General features: G+C 42.1%; 2 protein-coding genes across 4 annotated transcripts in view; one reads left to right on the forward strand and one right to left on the reverse strand.

Moving 5' to 3' along the window:
* Positions 1 to 27,246, forward strand: part of LOC115569854 (mucin-17) — a 37,582-nt gene that overhangs the window by 8,672 nt on the left and 1,664 nt on the right. The window contains exon 5 of one of the 3 annotated variants that reach the window (XM_030398023.1): positions 385 to 6,554. The exons of 1 other annotated variant lie outside the window; for it this stretch is intronic. In XM_030398023.1, the coding sequence (XP_030253883.1) occupies positions 385 to 5,709 (5,325 nt within the window). In that variant the 3' untranslated portion in view covers positions 5,710 to 6,554. Of the gene's footprint in view, positions 1 to 384; positions 6,555 to 26,801; positions 26,891 to 27,246 lie in introns of those variants that run through there. One more of the 3 variants, XM_030398025.1, reaches the window with a different exon arrangement.
* LOC115569853 (myosin-6-like) lies at positions 8,941 to 21,167 on the reverse strand. The gene is made up of 37 exons (XM_030398022.1): positions 20,967 to 21,167; positions 20,698 to 20,841; positions 20,460 to 20,616; positions 20,345 to 20,372; positions 20,139 to 20,244; positions 19,949 to 20,041; positions 19,806 to 19,869; positions 19,617 to 19,715; positions 19,428 to 19,531; positions 19,015 to 19,153; positions 18,774 to 18,892; positions 18,525 to 18,674; positions 17,576 to 17,746; positions 17,178 to 17,487; positions 16,999 to 17,075; positions 16,715 to 16,920; positions 15,787 to 15,910; positions 15,558 to 15,694; positions 15,206 to 15,461; positions 14,882 to 15,124; positions 14,307 to 14,483; positions 14,080 to 14,225; positions 13,896 to 13,986; positions 13,411 to 13,800; positions 12,473 to 12,599; positions 12,120 to 12,238; positions 11,837 to 12,033; positions 11,473 to 11,656; positions 11,200 to 11,365; positions 10,978 to 11,102; positions 10,554 to 10,862; positions 10,195 to 10,398; positions 9,799 to 10,095; positions 9,594 to 9,698; positions 9,413 to 9,508; positions 9,166 to 9,300; positions 8,941 to 9,070 (listed from the first exon to the last, which is right to left on the reverse strand). Exons 1-37 carry the CDS (start codon positions 21,165 to 21,167, stop codon positions 9,050 to 9,052), a joined length of 5,817 nt encoding a protein of 1,938 aa, XP_030253882.1. The 3' UTR covers positions 8,941 to 9,049.

The raw sequence follows: 27,246 nt of genomic DNA on the forward strand, positions 1-27,246 counted from the left end.
GAATCTCTTAAATAGCTACACCATGGGAACAGACACTAAGCAAAGCTCTGGCGTCTGCAAGCACACAATTTGAATATGAGATAGGCCACTGTTGCATACAGTAATTTGCAGAAAGCATTTTACTTTAGTGTGCCACTAATTTGCATAGGTATGTTCAGATAAGGTCAAGTTGACAAATGAAAAGAGTTAGGCTTTAATGATACAGCTAGACATATCTAATAAGTGGTAACAGTAAAGAAATATAATGTGGAATGTTGTGTACTCATGTGAATTGTTTGCGCAAAAATAATTTAATTCAATTAATTTATAATGAAGATTCTAGTTTGGTAAAACAAAAAAAGGTTGACATCTGGTCAATTGCAATAATTGGTCTTCTCTTTACAGGTTAATGGACAAAGATCACCAACAGACATCTCTATAAAAGCAGTCGGTGACTCTACATTATATGAAAGGATCCCAGCCAAGAAGAAAGAAGTCACAGTTGTTTGCAATGAACTGGGGATTTCCCGGGACTTGACTGTAACTCACAGTTCCTCAAATGGGGAAGTTCGACCATATAAGTGTAATGGCTTGCGCACACTTGATTGTGGATCACAACCAAGGACTTGCACTAGATCAGTTGAGTTAGAGGAAGAACATACAAAGTTTGAGAAACAAACTGATCCTGTGGAACTATCCAACCCGACTAGAACCATGCTGTCTTCCACTGTGGTAACAGTTCTTGCCCCACACTTGAGTGGCCGACCAAGACGGCTCAAAAGGTTTGACGGAACTAGCAGTTCAGAAGCCCAGGGGAATTTACAAGATGTGACCAACACTATGGAAAACCATACACAAGAACGCTTTCAGGGGCCTATGGACAGGTTATTGACAGAAAGATCGCAAGCCCAATCAAGGTTGCCATTTCCAGGTACCAGAAGCAATACAGTGGGCTGGTCAACTAATAGTGGTCCTGCAAGTTTGGACTATGAATCCAAGAGGAGAATGATTCAGACTGTCTCTTTGGATGTTAACACTGGAAGAATGGGCAGTAGGAATAGAGATGCAGGTGCTTTAAACCCTGTAGCCACAAATGAAACACCTGTGTCTCCCTTCTCCCCTGGCTCAAATGAACAACGGAGGAATCCACAAACAGGACATCAAGGTGAGCTGTCATCTTTAAACTCAAAACCAACAACCAGCAGTCTACTTCTGTATTTGAGAGAAGAGTTAAGAGTTAACTCCAATGGCAAGAACTCTAATGCAGCCTCCACACTTTCTCAGATAAACCTCTCACCTCTGAGCGGTTCGCCAACTGATCGAGATGGAAAAGTATTCACACCATACCTGTCTCAAATCGTTAACAACAATAATGTACAGGAGAGGTCAAAGTCCCTCCTCTCCCCGTCGTCTTATTCTTATAAGACAACTGAAACTGGGTCCACCCTTTCCCCATCATCTTCCAATGGAAGAGGATGGACCACACTTGAATCACGGTTCTTTCCAGCATCACCTACAAACAAAGATGCACAAGATGCACCATTTACCCAACAACCTCAAACAACATATAGGACCCAAACCGATCTTTCTTGTTCCAAACAGGCATTTCTAAGTGGTGGAGCATCAGAAATGCAACAAAGTTGCAGGGGCTCGGACATAAGTAAAGACTTGTTCGCAGATAGCTCAGTCTCCTCAACCAGACATACCACATATGACCTCTCTGCCCTCCAAAAAACACACTCCCTCCCTAGAAGGACCACCCTGACATCCACTTCCTGGTGGAAACAAGTTACCCAGGAATCTGGTCCCCCCCTAAAGCCCAATGAAGCAACCTACATCAAAGACAAGCCGAACACACCCGTTGTTTCACCCTGTAATGATAAATATGACTTGGCTTCTCCAAGTCCAGTTGACAACAAAATATTTAGCAGTTCAATCCTCAGAGACAACAACAACACAGCGGAGTCAGTTTACAAAGGTAACATGAACCTTTGTATGAAGACACAGGGCGGAACTCACAACCTCAAACAAAGAAATGCTGAGGACTCACGTGACCATGAATCAGACAGGCTTGTCAAACAGCTTCATGGCTCCAATTTAAATATCAGGGAACCACAAAAGCCTCACAGTGTGCCTGATGTTCTGTCCGGTTCTAAAATTAGCAGAGCTACAGCTCAAACAATACTGAGTCACACAGAAGATCTCACCAAGCATGACGCAAGTAATAGTGCATTAACAGCGATTGTAACTGTATTACCACCTACTTTGCTAAATCCCAAAAGCCTAGAAACACCCACTGAGAGCAACAGCAAATACAAAAACAATCATTGTACATCCAATACCAACACAGCCCCCGCATCTCCTCACACCAGGAACCCTCAAAGGTTTTCCAAACCATCTCTTTCTCTTCCTACCACCACTCTCACTAGTCAAGCTCTTACCTCTAAAACTGCCTCTGGTCTCCCCCTAACTGGAAACACTAAAACTAGTTCCTCCTTTTACTCTAATCCAGTTGCTTCACAGAGCAATATTCATGCTTCATCATATACCAGCTCTTCTTCCCAAACACCCAAGTTCACCAAATCAGGTAATGTCACACCTCTTGGCTTTGAAAGATCCTATGCTTCAGTTCCAAAGCCTTTTCACCCTAAAACTGTGTCCAGCCCTATTCCCACAGCCAGTGCTTTGACTAAAACAAACTATAGTCCTGTACAGTCTACTGTGTCCACCATCTATTCATCTCCATCTGCCAGCCATCCGTCAGCCACAACTGTCCCCAGCCAATCCCTTCTTACTCCTCCTCTCACTCCTGCCCTTTCATCTTCTCCCACCACGTCTCTCTTAACCCCCCCTTCCACGCCAGTCATTACCAGCCCCACCTACTCAGACAGATCCAACCCTAAGGAAGGGAGGACATTTTCAAGCAGCCAAGAAGGAGGCGCAAAGAAACTGCGCCCCAATGGGGAGGCAAAGAGGGTCAGACGAGTGACATGGGAGGACTCGGTGGATCTGCAGCATTCTGAGCCCGTCAAAGTTGAGAAGCCAGAGCCATCTCATGTCCCAACAAGCTCCCCATCTCCGTCCAGGTCCTCACAAAGCATGAGAGCGCAATCCATCTTTTCCTTTCTAAGATCAAGCAGTCCAACCACAGGTACAAATCCTCTTTGCTCTACTACCCCTAAGACCTCCAGCATACCGGTGGTGAAAGCAGGGCAGTATCGATCCTTATCATCTGACTCTGCTGATTTAGTATCCAGAGAGCGTGAGAGATCTAAGCAAAGACCTAGTGACACTATGATCTCTGACCATGGAGGAAGGGACACACCCAGACAGGAGAGGACGCCATCAGTGGAGTCTGGCACAGTTCAGTGCCGTGCCTCTGCTCCTCTCTCTCTCCCTCCAGACTTTTCAAGTGGTTATAAGCTACGATATAGCTCCCCACCATATTCTGCTCTCATGTCTTCCAGGTCATCAAAGGGCGAAACTAAGACAGTTACCTCCAGATCACCCCTTTTCCAACAACCCTCACAGTTGAATTATACCCCACATCTTTCCACACATACTGACCCAGTTGCAGTCAACACCTTACTTATGTCCAAACCCCCTCTGTCACCCATCAGTCTGCCAAGGCCCCTATTGTTGCCATCCCAAAACAAAACTGCCACCAGAGAAAGCTTAAAGTGCGGTGTTTCAGAAAATGATCAACTCAACAATAATCTGTGCAGCAACAGCCAAGATCGCCATAATGACCAGATATTACTTGTCAACAACAGAGTTAATATCAGCTCACAGTCTCTGCCAGGAGATAGGGCACACAGCTCCTCTACATTTGTAACTGAGACCCTGGTTTACAGGTTGAAATCTGAAGTAGATACAGCTACAGTTGCCCCAAAGGACACCACACCTCTGCAACATATTGCAAACGCACCAATTTCTATGGAGACAAATTTAAGTCAGCAGTCACACAGGCTGCTGAGTAAAGAAGTAGCAGGTAAACCACATAGTTCTTCAGATCAAGGATCCAGTGGAAGCAGCTCAACAGGGAGTCAGCCCCGTGATGGTGATAGCTCCAACAGAAGAATGAAGGAGAGTGTACTCGGTAAAAGCAGATTTTTTTCAATGGAGAGCAACAATGAACAAAGCCCGAAGAGAAGCCGATTTGTACTGAAGAAAAGTGTGAGCACACCAAACACCAATCTATCAAGATCAGAGTCAGACAGGGCCAGTAAGACTAATAACAAAATGGACCAGGTCCTTAACAAACTGAGACAAACATTCAGCACTAGACGGTCTGATGATGACTCGTCGTTCCCATGGAAGTGGAAGCGAGCCTCTCAAACACCTTCTGTAAGTGGATCGAGTGACATCAGCAATGTCAGTGATGCCACTGATGACAATTCCAAAACTCCAGAGAAGCGAGAGCAGGAGAGAGGGGTGATGCTGAAGGACAATGAAAAGGTAACTGATATTACGAACAGATGGGCACAAAACAGATACACTCTCACATCACCCTCTGCTTCCGGGAGCACAATGACAGGAGATAAGTTTTACATTTGGTCAGAGAGATCAACTACAGAAACTGACCAAGACGAGCAACATACTTGTGCAGATCACAAGTCTGAAAGTAAAATCAAACCTCATTTGACAATCCACAGCCCAACAACTGACCAGTTTGACTTTTTCAAAGACAACAGGACAGATTATCAACCAGCAAACCAGTTCCTGTCTTGTAGAGACCCCAGTCCCGGAAGGAGCTCTAATCTCTCTTCTGCTTGTCCAACTCAGTTGGGGAAGTCTGCATCCAGCCCCAGGAGCCCCTTCTCACCCTTCTCCTCTCTTTCCCCTGTCTCATTTCCTTCACCTGATAATACAGATGACAGTGTCTTCTACAGTCCAAAGCTACAGCGTCGCAGAGAATCCTCCTCACCATGTGAGCCAGCAGAGGGGATAAGCCTGGGGGGTTCTAGAAGAAGCCGGGCATCCACTGGTCCTCCAAGTGCAAGTCTAGGACATGACAAGGAAAGCTTGGCATCCTCCTATGCAGACTTAAAGTACGGCATTGAGCCTGGGAGGTCATTTTCTGTGAGTTCGGTTTCGTCAAGTCGACCATCAGGGCCTGGTCGCATCTCCACTGGATCCAGGTTCATGAGTGTGGGTGACCTCTCTCAATCTGGCTTGACTTGTGGAGGCACAAGCAAGGATCTAGATCACTGGTCTGTTACTTCTGATTGGACCACACAATATGATTGCCAGCCCAGTAAGGACGGTCGAATTTCATATTTCCCCAGTGACCCTGGTAAAATGAGATCGAGATCTCTTCCTCGATCACTGACGAGGTGCCTGTCAAACTGGAGCTCCGGGGTCTCTGCTTCTCCACCTGTAAATACCACAACCTCAAAGCCAGCACGCCTTTGGAGCCCAAACATGAACATTTGTCACTTTGCATGGGATACAGAAGGCCCCCCGACCCCTCCTCCAACCCCCCCTCTGTCACCAGCATCCAGGCGAATGTCCCAACCTCCCAGCCTGTCCTCCCCTACCTTTCCAAGCTCATCAGGAGCACAACAGCCAGCGGACAGCCAGTCCTCTAGAGGACGTTTGCCCTCCAGAGGATATATATCCAGCCTTAGCACTTTTGAGGAGTCTTCAGACAGTGGCTCAGACACAACAACAGATGATGAATATTACTTAGAAACAGCTGAAGGAGAAGAAAAAGAGACAGAATTGTGAAAGCAGAATCATTTCTTTAAATCCTCCTTGCTGTCAAGTCTCTGTGTTCCTGGACTTCATTATCTACAAAGAGGAGAGGGACATGAGAACTAAACATCCACAAGAAGACAAATGGGCTTACATGTAATGTAAAGTGACCTCTTCCTGGCTCTCGTTTTTTTTGTTTTTTATGTTTACTCTCTCATTGCCACAATGCGGACGTGAGGACATTTTGTTGCCTGCATGATTTGCTTTTCTAGAGTAGTGGTTGCTGTCCTGTCAAAAAGACACTAAATGAGCAAGCATGATTTTATCAGCATAGGTTTAAAGATGTGTGTATGTACAGTGAAGTAAATATGATTTGTTTGAGACTTGTTTAACTTTTACAGGTAGAACAGTTGCATGGCACGATTGTAGAAATGTACATCTGTTTAGTTGTTTTAATGATCCAACTACTGTGTAAGGTGAGAATTTTGACATAAGGCTTCTCTTTAGGTTTCCATTTCATCCTGCTTCTTAGTAAGTGCCGAGGTAATGTGGATTAATGTGGTATCATATGATATTTCATCTGTTTTTCTTCTGTTGTTTGAAGATTGAAATTAATCATGGTAAATGTTTTAAGTATAAAGCAGATCCAATTTATTTTCTTTGACACATATTTTTAAATGGGCAGAGTGTAAAAAGTTTTGTTGAAGAGGTTTTTTAAATTCTGCAATTAAATATAATCACACTGTATGTCAAGAAATAACATTTGTTATCAGATATTATAAAAGTACTTTATACAGTGCTTGCCCCTATTTGCACACTGACAAATTTCAAAGTCTTAATATATGTTTTATAAATAAATGTAATATTTCCAACAAGAACTCCTAATTTTGGATTTATGTTTGTGTTAAATGTGTGTTTTTGCTTTACAAGTCGGAGACACTCTTCCTGCTACTTGATGAGCAGCTTTAACCAGATTGAATTCTCACCTTTTTCCCATCCCGCATGCCAAAATAAGTGAAAAGGTACACAGAGTATTGGCATGACAAACAGATGATTCAGCGCCCAGGGCTACATTCAAGTCTGCAGGGGATGCTATTAATCACAATGCTGTGCTGGGTGCTATCTACTTTAAATGGTGTCCGCCATGGGTGGGGCTGTTTTAACAGTTTCACATTATTGAAATGGGTGTTCCCTTTGTTCTTGGCTGTGGCAGCACATAAACTGTTATGGTGATGGCTAGATAAAGCGTCCATTAGACTGGGTGGATTGAGTTAAGTTATTGCATGCATGTACTTTGTGTCATTACTTTCTCTTCTCCGTATGATTTTCACTGGAGAGACAGTCACACTGACACAATACAATCTGCTTCGTATTATTAGCCGTGGCATCATCAGGGAAAGGCATGGCTGCTTCACATCATGTGTCACAGCCTTCAGAGCAGTGATTTTGGATCCGTTTTTCCATCTTACGTCATCATAACAACAGCACAGCTCTGGTGACATGGCAACGGTGTAACACCTCTTCAGCCAGTAGCCTCATTCAGAGCCCTAGTTTGTCCTGCTAAAGACTCGGAAAAGGCACTGAGTCTATGGGGGGCTGATAAAGGAGACTGACAGGGTGTATCTTGTATTTTGTGCTGGATTGGACCACAAGCAGCGATATTTAAGGCTCACCATAGGCTATTTGCTTGGTCTATAGGAATGTACTTGGATTGTATAAGCCAACAGAAACGTATTTTTCTTGTGTAAAAGTTACTTGAGTTAAATAAACTTGCTTTCGATAATTAATATTTTCTTTCACTTTCAGATTCTTTAAAACTGTTTTTTCACTCTGCATCACATAATATGAAGTCTGTTAAGCTGCAGGCTCTGCAGTGTAAAGGTTTAACGTGCACACGACAGCAGTATCAGCTTTCAACCAACAATAAACAGCCTCGTGGGAAGTTGCAGCTGTTTGCATGGTCATACCAGAGGATTGTGTGTGTGTGTGCCCGCGCGCATGTGCGCAACTGTGCAGAGAGTTTAGCAGGTGCAGTTGTCCAAAATCAACAAAAGACGTTACCAAACCAGGGGAACTGCTTTGAACACCGATATAAAGGAGACCAACCATTTTTTTCCTTTTCTTCAGTGTGTTGCATAGATTCATGTACATGTAAAAGGTCTGAAAAGTTAAAAAAGCCCCAAGTCTGTGCCAATGGGAGCTCTCCTCTCCCACAGAAAACAAAGTCCCTGAAATGTCTCGTCAGTAGTCCTGCCTTTGATTCCATGACTGGTTGACATCTCACTCCGTCACCATGTCACACATCTCCATAATTTAGGCCCTATATCCACAGTAGAAGTGTATCCAAATACACTTAATTCATCCACTTCAGCCTTATTCCATGGTATTACTACGTTATTACATCGTAATACTCCGTGATGTCTTTGAGCCAAATCCTTTAAGTACTGTATTTGTTTAACAGATGCATTTATTTATTTTTTCCTCATTAACCACGACACTGGACTGACCCGCTGAAAATACAATAAGACAAAATGACTATTATGTAACATTTGATGTATTCAAGCATTTAGAAATATTTTAACTGTTCCTTTTTCTGTTATTACGGAGAAAGCAACTGTCATAGTGAAGCTCTTTGACCATCTAGTGGTGACTGAGCGTAGTTCACTTCAACTGCTTCATGACGTTGACTTGACGACACTCCAGTGTCTGCTACCCCATCCACCCCCCCCCCCTTTTTTTTTTTAAATGTAAAAAAGTATTTTCTTATAATAAATAAAAAAAAACATGTACAGTATAGGGCTTTATCTCATTTGTTTCCAGGTTTTGCACCATGAGTAACAATTTCAATTGAAAAACTCCCCACCTGGAATCACTTAAAGACGATTTGAGTCATTGAGTCATGCGATTGGTGGTCTCATCCGTCAGCAGGTGTTTTGAGTTCACTCGTGCTTTGTTCTGGCTCATTCCCTGCTGTACCGCCTGTTGCTCAAGCTACCAGCCTGGCAGTGCAGGCTATTGTCTTATTAGTACAGGGAGCAATGGTTTGCACTCTTCCACTCTTGTCATGTCGAAACATGAAAAGCAGCTCTGTTTTCATTTTGTGGTTTGGATTCTGTCGTTGGGAGTTGCCGCGTTAGTTTTCATTATTATTATCTCACCGTGCAGGCCACTATGTTTTTTTTATTTTTTATTTGTCTAATGGTGATCCACTTTCTAAGTCATTTCTTTTTTAACTTTTTCAAATACAGTAAAAAAAACAAAGAGGTGCTTTAAAGCTGTATTTATTCTGTTATCCGCTCATGTTGCATGGAGAATAAAGAAACTAAAACACTACCACAACTAAACAATGTCCTTGAAGATCCTGTTAAAGGCTTCACTCTTCTTCATGACCTTTCTGCAAAAAGAAAAAAATGCAATCAGAACTTTATATCCCTGACAAATTATTAGTGTTACTTACTGTGCATGGCATCATTCTGTATGTTCACTGACCTTAGCACCAGAGTCACGGCTCTTTGCTCTCAGCTTGTTGACCTGACTCTCTGCGATGTCGGCTCTCTCCTCAGCTTCCTCGAGCTCATGCTGTAACTTGCGCAGCTTGCCCAGGTTTGTATTGGACTGTTCCTCCTAAAAAAGAATCAACATCAGAGAATGGGGAAAGAGCTGCTGCAGCACGGTTACTGATAAAAAGGCAAATGGAGTATATTCTATTAAATGAAGGTGCAGTGTTTTGGCTTACAGCCTCCTCTGCTGTACGCTTGTAGGATTTAACTTTCAGTTGCAGCTTGTCCACCAGGTCCTGCAGACGGCTCAGATTCTTTCTATCCTCCTCCGTCTGTTAAATTCGAAAAATATTGCTTGTTAAGGCATAACTTTTTTATCATATGGTGAATGTTCGTGACAGAGTCTGTAGAGTATACCTGGTAGGTGAGCTCTTTGATGCGCCTCTCATACTTGCGCACACCTTTCACTGCGTCACTGCTTCTCTTTTGCTCCAGATCCACCTCATTCTCCAACTCTCTCACCTTGAAAAGAACAGTTATGGACACAGCTTCTGTTAATGCCATAGGAACCTGTATTGTGCAATATACTGCCAGGCACAGAGTGGAAGTTAGAAATTCTCACCCTGGCCTCCAGCTTCTGGATCTGCTTCTTGCCACCTTTCATGGCTATTTGCTCAGCTTCATCCAGACGGTGCTGCAGGTCTTTGATGGTTTGTTCCATGTTTTTCTTCATACGCTCCAGGTGAGCGCTGGTGTCCTGCTCCTTCTTCAGCTCCTCTGCCATCATGGCAGCATCAGTAATGGCCTTCTTCGCTTTCTCCTCAGCGTTTCTGCACTCCTGCACCGCCTCCTCCACCTCGTTCTGAAGCTGAGCTGTGTCGCTTTCAAGCTTCTTCTTCTGGTTCAGCAGGCTGGTGTTCTGCACAGAATTGTTTTACAGTGAACACATAAATAACTTGGACATATTTGCATATCATCATACTGTACTAATGTACAGTGATTAAAGATTTGGACATACCTGAGAGTGAAGCAGCTGAACTCTCTCGCTGACATCCAGCAGTTCCTGCTCCGCCAGTTTACGAGCTCTCTCGGTCTGCTCCACCACAGACCTCAGCTCATCAAGTTCAGCCTGAAGCAGGTTGTTACGTCTCTCCACAATGGCAATGTTCTCCTTCAGATCATCATTGGCACGGAGAGTATCATCCAGCTGCAGCTGAGCGTCCTGTCAAGGAAGATTTTTATTTTTATTCAGCTTATCTAAAGTTAATGTGCTGTTTACATTAACCATATTAAATTCCGTATACTGTCAAATTCTGAATTGTAGTGTATAGTATATTTATGTATGCAAACTTAATCATTGGTCAGAATTAGGCCTACCTTCAGATGAGCATGGACTCCCTTGAGCTGCTTCTGAGCCTCTGCTGCCTGCCTGTTGGCCTGGCTCAGCTGGATCTCCATCTCATTGAGATCTCCCTCCATCTTCTTCTTCACTCTGTAAGCCTCGTTTCTGCTGCGAGTCTCAGCCTCCAGGGAGCTCTGCAGAGTGTCCGTCACCCTCTGATGGTTACGCTTGGCCTGCTCCATCTCCTCGTCTTTCTCAGCCAGCTTCCTCTCAATCTCAGCTTTCACCTGGTTGAACTCAAGCTGGACTCGGAGGATCTTACCCTCTTCGTGCTCCAGAGAGCCCTGTAAAGCAACAGAGATCAGTGTATATCTTTCACGGTATCGGAAAGGTTAATTCCAGGATAATGATCAATGAAACAATGGCACGTTCAATAGACGACATTCGATTTTTTGTCACCTCAGCTTCCTCCAGAGCAGACTGTATCTCAGCTTTCTCCTGCTCCAGCTGTTTACGGATCTTCTCCAGCTCATGGATGCTCTTTCCTCCCTCACCAAGTTGCTCAGTCAGGTCAGAAATTTCCTCTGTTTGGTAACATGAATTTGATTGATGTTTTCCCAACCTCACAATTGTATTCAGTATATATTAAAAGATACATTAGGTGTCATAATATCTTCCTACCTTGGAGATTCTTATTTTCTCGTTTCATGGTCTCCAGATGTTCCAGAGATTCTTCATAGGAGTTCTTCAGTTTGAAGAGCTCAGTGCTGAGGGAACGAGCCTCTTTCTGGGCACCTTCCAGCTCAGTCTGGGACTCCTCATACTTCTGCTTCCACTCAGCAAGGATCTGGTTTAATAACATATTCAGTGGTATATCATTAAATATCATTAGATCGGGTTATTAATTCATCAATTCACTTCTTCCCTCAAGTGCTGTTTTCTCTCTCCCATTACCTTGTCAAAGTTTCTTTGTTTCTTGTCCAGAGCTGCAGCAGCAGCATTCGATCTCTCCACATCCACCATGAGATCTTCAATCTCACCCTGAAGCCTGTGTTTGGTTTTCTCCAGGGAGGAACATTTAGCATTAGCCGCTTCAACAGCTTCTTCTGCATCCTGTAAGCGCTGAGCAAGCTTTTTCCTAGTAGCAAAAATGAAAGTATCAAAGTATCAAAGTTACCTCACAGATAAAATGGGCATATCGTGGTAATATTAACAAACTGTCTAGTGATGGTTCCTGTCTTCAGTGTTGATATAACTTGACTAAATGCTGGAAAGATTAGAGGCAGAGGCCTCTCAGTATAATTTATTGAATCCTTACTTTGCTTCCTCCAGCTCCTCTGTCCTTTGGATGGCGTCAGTTTCATACTTGGTTCTCCACTGAGCCACCTCAGAGTTGGCCTTGGACATGCTGCGTTGGAGCTCAGCTTTGGCCTCTTGTTCCTCCTCAAACTGCTCCCTCAACAAATCACAGTCATGGCGTGAAGACTGCACTGCATGGGCAAGTGCATTCTTGGCCTGGAAGGAGATAGTATAAGCTTTGATAAAGTAATGTTTAAAGTAAGTATTCATCTGGAAACTTCATTCATTATAATGTGAGATACCTTGACTTCCTCCTCTAGTTGTCTCTTGAGGTCTTCAATCTGCTGAATGTAGGACTGCTTCCCTCTGGTCAGCTGAGAGACCAAGGAGTCCTTCTCCTCCAGCTGCCTGGAAAACTCACCTTTGAAAAATAAACGTTTGTAAGGCCCCATGTCCAGCTTAAATTGGTGTTATATGTCAGTTTGCACCTTGTATTAGTAGATTGTATATATTATTTATATTTTATATATTTAAATATGCCTTTCTTCGACTCCATGGATTAATCTTCTGGAGCGTGATGCTAAAAGTCACATATTCAATATCCGTAGCAGCATAAAACACTCACTAAAATGTGAGTATATGTTAAACTGCTTACCATTTTCAGTTTGAAGCTTTGCTTTCTGCATTGTGAAGTCATTGATGGTACGCTGGCCCTCCTCGGATTTCGCCTTGTATTCAGTCATTTGATCCTCCAGTGTGCGGCACATTTTCTCCAGATTGCCCTGAGTTAAATTACATTTTCATATTGACATTAGTCATAGAATCTATATGACCAAAGCAGTATTTTCTTTATGTTATCATTTATTAAATAGCATAGTGTTTCAGGACACACATTTATTAGCCCTCCATTTGTAGAGTTACAGCAACATTATGTAGGAATTGGTATTTTGAGTGCACTGGCATGTATATGGCAGTTACATGCAAATACAAGCAGTTGGGGTGCAGAGCAAGACTGACGGACACCATTCTCCCTATGACAAGACTGTGTACCATCAAATAATTTTCAAGCTGTTATTTTAAAGGTAAAATAGCTGCATAATGTTGCTTAACATGTACATGAGAAGATTAATACCATTTTTATGTCTCTGTGTTAATGTATGTATGTATTTTGCGTTTTCTATGTGTTACATATTCAACAGATATGTAAAATAAGAGTTTGTGGTTTTACAGCAGGTTACATGCTGTTCTATTTCTTGGCAGAAAGCAGCGGGCCAGTGACTCCCTGTATTGTTGTCATCTCTGTTGCTAGAAGCTAATGCCAGCAAACACTCACCTAAATTAAGCGCAAATACAGGAAACAGGAGCTTGGCTCCAGTGTGGCTCCAGCGTGGCTCCCGCCAAACAAAGTCTGCATACCTGCGCAAATTTGTGCTAAGCTACGAGACGCTGACAGTAAGACTACTTCATATTTACCATGCAGACATGTAGCAATCTGCTCATCTACCTCTTTGCAAGAAAACAAATACAGCATATTTCATAAAATTCTAAATAGTTACATATGCATTCAATGAAGACTGGTTTTGTTTGTCTTACTTTAAGTTTGGCGATCTGCTCCATGTTGGAGACCACATCGTCCAGCTCCAGTCTGAGCTCGCTCTTCTCTTTCTCCAGCTTCTGTTTGACTCTTTGTAGGTTGTCAATCTGCTCTCCCAAGTCAGCCACACTATCTGCGTTCTTCTTTCTCAGGGTAGCAGCGGTGGCTTCATGCTGCAGAGTGGCCTCTTCAAGGTCTCTACGCATCTTCTGAAACTCAGCCTCCCTCTTCTTGTTCATCTCAATCTGGGCAGCAGTGGCTCCACCGGCCTCCTCCAGCCTCTCGCTGATCTCCTCCAGCTCTCTGGCCAAGTCGGCCCTCTGCTTCTCCACCTTGGCTCGGGCAGCTCGCTCCGCTTCCAGTTCTTCCTCCAGCTCTTCAATACGAGCCTTGATGACATTTATTAGATGATCATACATTGTGAGGAGGAATTCCCATAATGAAAAGATGATAACACAACAAATGAAACCTGTTAACCATTTACCTGTAACTCCTTCAGTTTCTTTTGGAGTTGAGAACTTATGGCTTGTTCGTCCTCAATCTTACTCAGCTGCTGGCTGATTTCAAAGTCTTTCCTACAATAAATGGCAAAACGATTTGCATTAGTAATCAGCTTTTTGTAGCATAATGGGCCATTGTGTTTGTTTGAAAAAAAAAATCTTTTTTACTTTTTGAGTTTTTCCTCCAGCTGCTGCTTGTCATTCTCCAAGTCCATCAAACTTTCTTGGGTTAACTTTAAGTCCCCCTCCAATTTTCTCTTGGCTCTTTCCAGATCCATCCTTACTTTCTTCTCTTGCTCCAGTGATCCTTCGAGCTAATAGACAAAACATCCCAACATTTGCTCTCTGCGTTGTGTTTCCAGAAGGTGAGATTTAGACTTAAATACTTTACTCACATCATCAACTTGCTGTTCCAGCTTAGCTTTGGCCTTGGTCAGAGTGTTGACTTTGTCCTCCTCACTCTGCAGGTCGTCCAGTGTTTGCTGATGAGCCTCCTGAAGAGCTTTCTTCTCTTTGGTCAGCTTAGCAATGATTTCATCCAAAGCTGCCATCTCTTCAGTCAGGTTTTTAACCTTAGCAAGCAGATCACAGTTGGTGTGAAGTCAGGTATTTAGAAGCATTCTTCATGAATACATGTAACAGGGTTTTTGAACTTGCAATAACTGTTTTTTTGGCAACCTGTTAGCAGCTGTGATCAAGACATTGAAATACCATTACCTTTTAGGTTGACATGGCAAACTTGTCAGCATAGAGTTGCAGGCATAAAGCACCATTAACACTCATTTTGAGTCACGTTTTGGCAACCTGTCAAACTCTCAGTTTTACCAGAGAGTGGCAAACTGCCTTTATGTTAACGATGCTAAAATGTTCCTGACAACTGCATGGTCAGGAGATAATTCTCTATGGGTTTGGTGTACTAAGAACAATCTCTCTAACCCCTGAACATTAGTATCATAGGTGCATTCATTACCTTGTTTTCTGTGGCATGCTTTTCCTTTTCCACTTTAGCCAGAGTCAGCTCCAGATCATCAATGTCCTTCTTGAGTTCTGAACATTCGTCCTCCAGCTTCCTCTTCTTGGCAGTCAGCTCTGCATTCATCTCCTCTTCATCTTCCAACCTCTCTGTCAGCTCTTTGGATTTGGCCTCAAGCTGGATCTTACTCTTGATCAGACCCTCACAGCGCTCCTCAGCATCTGTGAGATTGTCTTGTTCCTGCAGACAGAACATTGTGTTATCACATTTTTACAAGTGTACATTTCTTCAGTTTGAGGTACAACAAATGACAGATCTTACAGATTGGACTTGAAGCTGCAGGTCGTTCTTCTCTTGGAGAAGACTGACCATCTTTTCCTCCAGCTCTTTCCTGCGTGCTTCAGATTTAGCATAAGCCTCTTTCAGCCTTGTGAACTCCTCCTTCATGTTTGCCATCTCCTTCTCAGTCTCAGCTGATTTCAGCAGAGGTTTTATCTTGAAGTACATCTTCATCCAGGGCCAATTCTTGACACCCATGAAGGCACGGATGTTCCACTGGATCACCAGTAAGGAATCCCTGTAGATAAAATCAGTGATCTTGAATCCTTTTTTTTTTTTTACTTTTTTTTTTTTTTTTTTTTTTTACAACAAATGTTAAAAGTAATGCTCTAACCTGCGCTCAACAATTTTCTGGAACTCAATCCTGGCAATTAGTCCTCTGGATCTCGCTTGAATTCCAGTGATGATGAGAGCGAGACGATCGTCTCTCATCTCCTCAAGAACACCCAGTAGACCAGCTTTGAAGAACACCTGAAATTGAAAGAAAGTTTTTCTTAATCTCACCTCAGGGCAGTTATTGATTTCAAAATTGAACCCTTCTTCTTTGCAGAAAAAGAACCAACCTTTGTGTGACCAAGTCTATACTGCTCATGGTCAATATCCAAAGAGCCCAACAGTTTTTCTGCTGCTTTCTTGTTGTCAATGAACTGTCCCTCTGGGATAGCATTAGGATTCAGGATGCGATATCTGAAATGATACAACATTAAAAATGACTTTGGATATATACCCGAAGAACATATCATGGGCCAAGCCACTACGGATCCTACGACATCCTCCCTCACCCGTCCAGCCCTTTCTGTTACCATCTGGCAGACACAACAGCATTCCCCGGTAAAGGGGATAGCTGGAGGATCTCATGAGTTGCTGTGCTAAGGTCCTGGCACTACTGGTGGTGAGGACAATAGCAGATGCCACCAGCACAGGGATTACCACCAGCAACAACTTCATCCAACAAGAAAGGACACCAGCTTTGTTAAAGAAAGGACAAACCTTCTTGGAAGGTAGCTGTAGTTTCCAAATACCATCTTAAAGACTACATTGAGGCTAGACATGGTCCTTATTCCCCAAACAGCAAGGCAGGTTATCCTGCTGGAATTGACTGTAATCTAGGAAGACTGGATAACAGACTGGGGAGGTTTGGTTTGGTTATTGGCCAGGGAGCTACCTTCATAGAAACTGGCTGAAGAAGCCTTTGCAGCCAACTTGCCAAATTGGCACATTTGGGACACCATCCTTGGCTTTTGCACACAGGACCACTCTCAACAGCCATAAGAAACATCACTGATAATACATTGTTTTTCATCATTTGGGAAGTGGAGAAGCACCCCTTTATAAACTATGGTTCATAAGAGGTCAGCGATGGACCACAGACATAACTTGGACACAAGTTGGGTCCTGATCAATCTTTGCCAGACAAGATAACATCACTGATCACTGTGAGTGCATTGAATGATTTATAAATAAGCAATAAAAAAACATCACTTGACTTGCCTTTGTTTGAAGTCTCCATACTGGATCCTGTTCGGGAATCCCTTCCTGCAGATCCTGATGCCCTCCAGCACACCGTTACAGCGCAGCTGGTGCATGACCAGAGGATTCTCCATCGCCCCAGGAGTCTTGGTCTCATTAGGGATGATGCAGCGCACAAAGTGGGGATGAGTTGACCTGAGGTTGGTCATCAGCTTGTTCAAGTTCTCCTGTAAATCAAGACTATAAATATCACCAGGTTCCATATACCAAACTTTGGACATATACTCAAATTAAGACATATTTACCCTGTGCAGTGCTGACACAGTCTGGAAGGAAGAACCTTTCTTCTTTCCTCCCTTTCCTCCCTTGCCGCCTGAATCAGCTGTGTGGAAGATATACATATATAACTTTAATTGTTTTTTTTTTTTCTTGTTATCCAGCATAATTTACGGATGAATAATCAGTATGGTCAAAGACCAGTTACCTGATTCTGCACCAGCATATCCAGCAAACAGGGTAGCCAGTAACTTGAGGTTGGACTTCTGATACAGTCCAACTACTGTCTCATTCAGTGGGTCCTTGTTCTTCACAAGCCAGTTACCAATGTTGTAGTCAACAATACCAGCATAATGGGCCAGGGAGAAATGAGCTTCTGGTCTTCCCTTAATAATCCTAGGCTTTTGGAAGTTGGGGCTTTTACCCAGATGGTTGTCATACAGTTTGGCTTTAAATGTTGCATCGCTGGCTTTTGGGAACATGCACTCCTCTTCAAGGATGGACATGATGCCCATGGGCTGAAGGAAGGAATTGACTAGAATTAATTACAGGTAAACATGCCAGTTTCTCACAATAATTGTGAAATCTGATAAACTCAGTACTAACCTTCTCAATGAGTTCAATACAGGCTGCCAAGTCCATGCCAAAGTCAATGAACTCCCAGACAATGCCCTCTTTCTTGTACTCTTCTTGTTCCAGCACAAACATGTGGTGGTTGAAGAACTGCTGCAGCTTCTCATTAGTGTAGTTGATGCACAGTTGCTCAAAGGTGTTAAACTAGGAAGGTCATTCAATGAGAGAAGTTAGTTTAAGGCCTGATTTCTACCCCAACCCCACATTTTCAAGTGCCTCCTTGCCGCTTAGAACAGAGGTTCTACAAGACAAGAGGTAACAGTTGAAAGGGACCCTTCAACACCGGCGTATGTCATCCAGCATGTCATCTTCAGCTGTGGTGACTTGTCATGCATTACAATGATAATCCTGGTTTTATCACAACGCCATTTGCCATTCATCTGGTGCAGATAGTAAAGCATGGATGCTTGCAATTCATTAAAAAAACTCCACACTATCAATCAAGTCAGTTAATCAAATTAAAAAGGACGCTGCCTCATTACCTGGCCAACCCCTATTCCTACACTGCCAGACTACACTGATGTTTGAGGAGCGGTACCAAGTACAGCAATTTAGCAACTAGACTTCAGTTAAGGTTCAAAGGATGGGAGTCATATCATTGTCCGTAACCGCTTTATCCCTTTTATTTTTTTTAATGGTGTTGCAGGGTTTTGTTGCTGGAGCTAATCCCAGCTGTCTGCGGGCGAGGGCAGGGTACTCCCTGGACAAGTCGCCAGCTCATCGCAGGGCAAGGATGGGAGTGCCACTTTGAAATATGACATGACGTGAGCAAGCTAGTAGCATTTGTTTTATGCCCACCCCTCTAGCCCAGCAAGAACCGGGACACCTTATGCCAAAACGTAGGTGTTGAACTAAGTCATAGGAGCAAGGGTGTATATCATATATTTTATAGTCACATGTCACTAAAATCTTTCATACTCACATCAAAGATCTCAAATCCAGCAATGTCCAGCACACCAATGAAGTACTGGCGGGGTTGCTTGGTTGCCAGAGATTGGTTGATTCTCACCACCATCCACAAGAACATTTTCTCATACACTGACTTAGACAGTGCACCAACAGAGTAGTAGACCTAGAAAATTGCAGAAAATCAATGATATTAAACATTAACTGAATTAATTCTTCAAACCCCCCAATGGATTTCAGTGCACTGCCTCCATTTTCAACTTACTTGCTGCACATTCTGACCTTTGGTGACCCACTCGTTGCCTACTTTCACTCTCGGGTGACACAGGCCCTTGATGAGGTCAGCAGAGTTCAAGCCCATCAGATATGCAACTTTGTCTGTATCTGTACATGGATTATGAGTAGGGGAAGCATTTATTAAGTTATTTCTGTCAAAAAGTTTCAGATTCAGGATGCAGTTACACTCTTGTTTACATCTGTTATTTATTATCCTGATAATGTTTTACCCTCTGTGCCATCAGGCTCTGCTTGCTCTTCCCTCTGCTTCTGTTTGAACTTCATGTTTCCATGATGCATAATGGCACCAGTCAGCTTGTAAATGCCATTCTTCTCCTCTTGGGTGAAGCCCAGGACATCAAAAGCATCCTTAAACATTGAAATTAAATTTATTTGAGTTAGTTGTGAAGTATGTGTGTTTGTTTTAAAGTTGCAATATGTAAAAATTGGCCACTTGTCTAAAAAGAAAAACCCACCTCAGTGTGTTTGGACTGATGGCAGACTGTCTACATTGACTCACTGTACACGATACTATATAGATGTCTGTGCCATAACATCAAGATGGTTATTTCTTCAGATTCTGTTGATAACTGATTTATTAACTCAAATATTGCTTCTTCAACAAGCTGCCTGTTTCACTTACATCAGTAGCCATCAGCTCTTCTGCATCATTGATGGAAGCTACAGTTGTCTCTCCTTGGGAGATGAAGGCGTAATCAAAGGGGTTGTTGGTGATGAGCAGCATTTCTGTTAAAGAAAGACAAATTTCAGTCTGTTTGTACAGGACATGTCTTAAGGCTGAAATATATTCTATGTTTCATCCAGCGCTCACCCAGCAGTTCTGGTTTCTGTTGGGACAGAATCTGGTAGAAGATGTGGTAGTCTCTCTCCGCCTTGAGCTGATAGGTGACACGGGATTTCTCCAGCAGATCTGACAAAATATAACATTGGTGTTAAAGTTTACTTCTGACCTGTGAGAACTATTTTCCTACCTTAAATTATTTATATATTGTGAACTTACAGGTTTCAATATCAGCTGAAGACAGTTTCCCACTGATTCCAAAATGGATTCGAATGAATTTACCCTGTGATGAGAAAATGTTGTTTGTACAGTCCATGTAACACAGTCACATCTACACATGTACTCCTTGTAACCAAACTTACAAATCTGGAGGAGTTGTCATTTCTAATGGTCTTGGCGTTTCCAAAGGCCTCCAGGGCAGGATTGGCCTGGATGATTTGATCCTCCAGGGTGCCCTGCAGGTTTAACAGGTGCCAAAATTTAGGTCACAGAAGTACATTCATTATGTTTATTATAATTCACTCAAAGAAAAGAAAAATGAGTGAAACCAACCTTTCTCTCTTGAGCAGCATCCTTCTTGCCAGAAACAGCTGCGATGCTGGCAAAGTACTGGATGACTCTCTTGGTGTTCACAGTCTTTCCTGCACCAGATTCTCCACTGAGAGTGAAAACAATCATGAACTGAACACGTCATGAAGACAAAACATAAACTCTTCTTGTCCAACAAGATTCAAATATAACTTCTATGAATTACTTACGTGATAAGAATTGACTGATTTTCTCTGTCTGTAATAGTAAAGACAATGTTCAGTATGAGGATATTTTCCCTTCAATTTCTGAATCAAGTCAACGTTTACAAAGAGCTGAACTCACCTGACAGCATGTACTGATAGGCATTGTCAGAGATGGAGAAGATGTGAGGAGGAGCTTCACTCCTCTTCTTTCCTCTGTAGGCATTGACAACCGCCTTATCGTACACTGGCAGCCACTTGTAGGGGTTGACAGTCACACAGAACAGCCCTGAGTAGGTCTGTGGACAAAGACACATGAAACATAAAAAACATCAACTAAAGATTTCTCACAGTGAAGAGATGAGTAGATTTTAACTCACGTAGATCATCCACGCTGCGTAACGCTCTTTGAGGTTAAACAGCACAGCTGGTTCATGGAGGAAGGTGAACATCGCCATGTCCTCAATTTTATCAAACTTTGGCGGGTTCTGAGGGTGGACATCAACCTCCTTATGGACGACAGTCTGAAACGATTTACCACAGAGAGTATCTCAATATAAATTGTTGCAAAGGTCATCAAAGCTGTTAGTTTGACTGCTGTGTCACAACCACTGTCCTACTTCCATTAGTCAGTGTAAATCTGACTTACTTTTCCGTCTGCAGTTTCAGCGGTGACTTTGTCGCCATCTCTGCTGGTGATTTTGGCTTTAATGTACTCCACCTCAGGGTCGGGCACAAAACACTCCTTCTTCATGTCAAAGGGGCGAGTCTGGGCCTCTAAACGTTCCCTGTCCGACTTTCTCAGGAAGGGTGCAGCAGTCCCAAAATCTGCCATGAGGGCGTCACCCATCTTGAAAGCTGTCAACCAGGAAACTTGGTTTGAAAGCATTCTAATACATGGCCCCTGGAGTAGCACTGATTCATTGTAAGTTTATGATTTAATACATTTTTGCAGTATGCACAGAAAAATGTACTGAAAATCACAGGAATTATTGTAGTTAAGAAATTTAAGTAGAAAAGAAGCTTCTGAAATTAAATAACCAACATTTTACAATGCAAATATATCAGCTGTCTTTTTTTTTATGTATTTGGAAAAAAAAGTTATCTTGATGACTAATTCACAGAGGGTTTACAAACTAACCAGGTAATGATTTTAGTGTATTAATCATCATACATTCATTTTATTTCGATAAACAAAGAGCATGGAGCTACTTACTTGTTTCCTATCCGCCTCGATAGATCTGGTTTGGTGGATCTTTAGAAAGAAATAACAAAAAAAGTATTTTATTTTCTATTCAGTGAGTGACTTTGTCAAGTCATGTGTAAAATATATGTATATTTACCTAGGTGCTGTGTTCCTGTCTCCCCTCCTCATCCTGAACCCCTCTTTATATACTGTTCATCCGGGAGGCAGAACACAGCCGCCCTATAAGGTATTAGCGAAAAAACAAAGGACACCCATCAGAAAAGGAGGATCTGTATTTGGAGATAAAGGAGTGGACAACAATAACTCTCATGTCATCATTGGTTAGTCTATTAAAACTTATAATCTGGTCTTGGATCAGCATCTATTTTTGTTTTGTCCTTCAAGTGACAGCAAAAAAATCTATATCCTTTTATCTATATGATTTTATTTGGTATTATTTGATGTTTATTCTGACATAAAGGGATGTCTGTTGTTTTTCACATATAACATATATACAACACATTTCCTGGCCAGGATATTTCCTCAAAAGAAAAATATGGTTTTTTTTGTGGTTATATTACTGATATAAGTCTATATATAGTCTGAATTTCATCTGAATTTCAATCTTTTCCTTAAATTCATTTCAACTAAGGACCCCACTGCACCTGTTGGTCTGTCACTCCCACATTAAGCACCCTCTGGGTGTCTACAAACAACAGTATTGTCTGTCTTCTATTGTCCTGGAGGATAAAGATAAACTTGTGAAGTTCCTTATCCTCGTCCTTGTTTGTCTGTCAGTGGACCTCAGCTGACGCTCTAACCATCTATAATAAAAGATTTGGTATGACAGCTGCCTGCTTTCAAATGTTTCATCACTCAAACTGTAAATAAATACCTTTGGGTCATACAGAACACTTATCACCTTCCCCCATGTACACATTATTAACGACAACAGGTCAATGCTTGAAATAACTGTTGTGCTAATGGAGGAGATCCTTAAATCATGTGTTTATTGAGTGGACCACCTGGAGACCTCCTCAAGAAGCCCTTTTGACTTTAACAACTTCACACCTCAGGGTTTCACCATGACCTTGTAGGTCTTGACAGTTGGTTGTCTGCACCCGTTGTACCATTCCTAAGCACATCAAGGGCAGCTCTGAGGCTGCCATTCCCAGCTGCCTTGTGTCCTTCTGCAGTCAACACTCATGAGTGCCAATAGCCTTCCTATATGTGTCTGTTGGTACACAGGACTTGGAAAGATATGGCAGGTGGTAATATTCAGGGTCTTCCCTTTCGTATTGCTGTGTTGGTTAACTATCTTTGCAAGGTTTAAAGAAATAATATTAGATGAGAGGTCAATATTGTTTTTGAATTGGTTTGAGGGTCACTCCACCACTTTTATACATGAAGTTCAGTTTGTGCCATTGTTTTGGCTTTTTGCTCCAGTCATTTCCTCTTTCATTTTGTAGGTTTCGTCCTTGTGTGTCATGTTTTCCTTCACACTTCCTATCTTTGTCTTTTTCCTGCTTGTTTTCTGTGCTCAATGGTATTTTGTTAGTTGATCGGCCCCAGTGTATTCAGTCAGACCCTTTTTCAGTCTTCAGGTCGTCGACTCCCCCAGCACTGCACTTAGTCCCTGTGTCTCTTCAGTGTTCCTGCTTTTGTTCCCCTTGCCTTTCTAATGCGTTCTTAATGTTTTGTATTTCTCTTCAGGTTTTTGTAGTTGCCCCAGCTTCTATTGAGAAATCATTAACTATCCATTCTAAAGTGGACTATATAATGAGTTTGCCATTTTCCTGTTTCCAGTCCATTGTGCTAAGCTAAGCTAAGTGGATGCTGGCTGTAGCTTCTTATTGTACAGACTAGAGAGAGGATAGACATGGGTTACTGACCAACAGTGATTCTTGTTTGAATAAAATGAAATAAAAAATCACTACTAGCTAATAGAGGAGCACAAGAATGTTATATATGGATTCCCTGTGATCTCTCTTCTATTCACAGACTCCAGAGCCCTGTGTAATGTGGGTCAACTGGTTTCCTATTCAATGTCTTGAAAAGTGACCACAGTGGACTGAGAGGTGTTTCTGGCACATTGTTCGCTTTCCTTTGTCCTTGAGCTCGGAGATCACCACATGACATTCATACAGCCACAACAAATGCCTTTGGCACCTCGAGGCAGATTGCAAAGGCTCAGTGACATATTATATCAAACTTAGACTCACACCCGCACACTTATTGGCTCTTTCTCAAATGTACACCACAGAGCACACCAAATATGAAGCTGCTATTAAAAGACAACGCTGCGTCTTCACTAGAAGCATCCTACGCGAGTCAGTCATCAGTTTCCTCTCAGCAGCAGCTTTGGTGGTGGGCAGTTCTGGCCAAAAGAGAAGAGCTGTTAGGCGATCAGCCAGTGAAAATGACTTCCTTCTGTTGCCACCTTGTTTTTCCAACAATCGAGTATATTTCTCAACAATTTCTCCACCTTTAACAGGGCAATCTAGAATCAGTCTAACTGTAACATTTATTACATTTATTTAACCAAAATAACAAAAAATCTATTTAGGCCCTAATACTAAAACAGTAAATTACTGAAAGCTGGGGTTGGTAAGTTATTTTAGAAACCAATAAATAAAATATTCTGTCAACAAAAAATATAATAATCCAGTGATTGTGGCTGTTACTTATTCACATCAGTGAATAAAATAATTTAACATTTTGTTTTTGGACAGTAATTCATGAAATACTGTACTCCAGCGGCGTCTGTCTGACATGAAATTGGAGCTCTGTGCCGCTTGCCCGCCGCTCAAAGTTGAAGATTGATTGACAGGTGGATGGCACGATATTATTGGTTCAAATCAGTTAGTACCAGCTTACGTAAGCTCACGTGATGTTGAGTTTTACAGGAAGAAATAGAGGATTCTATTTGTAACATTTATTTTCTTTTTATTCAGAGAGATGAAGTCATAAAAGATGAAGAGAGTCATTCAGTGTGTCATTAGAAAACCCCGATAGAATCATCAATGTAAAAAAATTTTTTTTTTAATTGATTCATCCTAGTAATGGTATTTAGAGAACATCTGCCTTCTTACTTTGATAATAACTGAATTGTATGCTTTATAAAACATGTAAGCTCTTTTTAAATACTTAAATTTGCTTGTTCTTTCAGCTGCTTGTGCCACTGAGAAGATATAACAATGAAAGTTTGAACATTGTCATAGTTGCAGCTGTTGTAGAAAACTAGGCCGGGTTGTCACCCTGTCTACGGCATTAAGTTCTAGTTCATACTGTAACATCACACTCCTTGTTGGCCTGACATTGTCTCCTTCTATCTACCCTTGAGGACAAAGATAACCCTGTGAAATCGTTTTGGAATTCCTTCTACTGACCTTAAGTGAAAGCCCTGTCACGTGTCACTGTGGTAAGTTTACCATTGTGTGTGTGTGTGTGTGTGTGTGTGTGTGTGTGTGTGTGTGTGCGTGTGTGGGTGTGTGTGTGTGCTCTTAAACTGAGGAGGAAAAGTGGTGTTTTCAGCCTCTGGTTGAGTTTCATATCATACGACTAAAATACTTAAAGTAAGCCATCACAGAATTGTGTTCATCAAGATGCACTATTGAGGTACTCTTCCAAGTAGTATCCCTACTGTTGACAATGTAAGCCAACATCCTGCGCTCCAAAACAAAACAACTTCTTCTTTAAATATTTGGAGTCTTTTGGGAAGTGAGAAAAGTCTTTGGATTCACAAGTATCTACACTAACCGCCGGTGTGAAACCAGCTATTTCTGCGCCATGCGAAGTGTTAAGCTGTCCACAACGTGATAATTTGTCTCAGACATAGTTGGAGAAGAAATTTCCTCCTCCAAGACCTCTGCATTGCATAACAAGACCCTTTCAGCACTCAAACTCCTACCCCTGAGTGCTCTAATTAGCTTTCACAGCTTCCCCTGTCTGCGGTTCCATTCTCAGCTGTTGTGAAGTAGTTGGCCTCTGACATCGTCTTGTTCTCCTGTTGTTCTTCATGTCACCCACCTGATGTGTCTGTCTGCAACAAGTTAGCAACCTGTTTCCAGACTTCCTCTTCAGCACAAGAAGACCAAGTCCTGTCTGATTGATTTAATGGTTTATGGGCAGTTGTATAAGCAAGGTGTTGATTGGTTGAATCAGGAATAAGAAGAGAAGAGATGGGTGGTCTTGGATAGAGGTTTCTCTGGAGAAGGCCTTTACTGCAGTGGCCGTAGCCCCTCAAAATTTTGCTACATTTTTGTTTTTCTAAGCAGTCATTTTTTTCAGTTTTGTTGTTGAAACTGTAAACTCATTGGGAAAATACTTACTGTAGTAATAAATCAAGTTAGAAGTAGGGTAATTTTCTCATAAGCTTACATACAATCAAACCTCTTATTGTAACCAGTGGAGCCGCACCCTGCTGGTTTTGAGGCAGGGGCAATGTTTCAGCTTCTGTTTGTAACTTGCTCACGTAGTAGGTTAGAGTAAGAGCGCACACATTAAACTCACGCAGCATATTTTAAGCCAGCCTCTGAATTCTAGCAACCTGTCATGACTCAAACAAGTAAAGGTCAAGTGAGCCTCAGGGAAAGTGTGCAGTCTCTTTACAATGTGATAACGTGTTCCTGTATGACTGGAGGAAGTATGGCGACCTATACTCCGTCTTGCCCTGCACTCCTCATCACTCAGCTTTCACAGCTTCACACCTCATGTTCAAAGGGCCGCTCTAACCTTGAGGGCATTGTTTTGCTACCAGGGTGGAACATACCAGCCTGTGTTAAGGTTCTCATTCTCAGCTGTCTGAACCCGCAGACACAGAGAGACACAATGAGTATCTTCTGTCTCAGCACTGAAGGGTATGGAATCTGAAAATGCAAGGTGGATTGTGGGGAGACTAAATAAATCTCCCTCTATAGACATGACAACACCAGCCTTCATGTTGTTGTTGCAGATCCCGATGTTATGCATTTTATGTTGTTAGTTTAGTCTTTGGTCATTATAGAAATAATACATTTTCACCAGTTTGTTAGTGCTTAGATGCTGCATACATAAGCAGAATATCCTGTATGAAGAGCATCGTTGTAACATTAATTAAAGCGTGAGTCGTATTAGAAATAACAGAATCAGTCATTTGTAAAAGTAGCTGAGAAAGACTGCCTGTGTTCATATTCCTAGTGTGATGTTGATAATGATTCCTCATTCATGGCCCTTAAAACAAAGTGCAGTTACTGTGATAAGCAGTGCAGCCTACAGTGTGTTTACTGTTGTGATGTCGCCATCTTGTGGTTCCAACAGGTGCAGTCCTCAGCTGACAGTGGAAATCTCACCCACTACATTAATATTACTGTCAGTAATAGGCACCCTGGTCATGACTGTTGTTTAAGGTATGGATGACAGTAAGCTCCTTCACCACCTTTAACTGGTTGAATCGTTACCATGATTATTTATATATTTTATTATATACTTTTTATTATTTTTATTTTTATTTGCTGGTGGTTTGCTGTTCTGTCTGGATATCAGAGGGCCGGGACACCTCACCTTAACAACTGTGACAGATTTACACACTGTGACTTCAACAGTTTTAACCTTATAGCCCTCCTGTGTGTCATAATTTTATTGCATCTTATAGTATTTTATTGCATCTTATTGCACTTTTATCGTAATTTATAATATTTTATTGTATTTTATTGTATTTTATTGTATTCTCTTGCACATGGGAGCTGCAAAGCCAATTTCATTG

This window comes from Sparus aurata, chromosome 19 (assembly GCF_900880675.1).
Source record: "Sparus aurata chromosome 19, fSpaAur1.1, whole genome shotgun sequence".
NCBI lineage: Eukaryota > Metazoa > Chordata > Actinopteri > Spariformes > Sparidae > Sparus > Sparus aurata.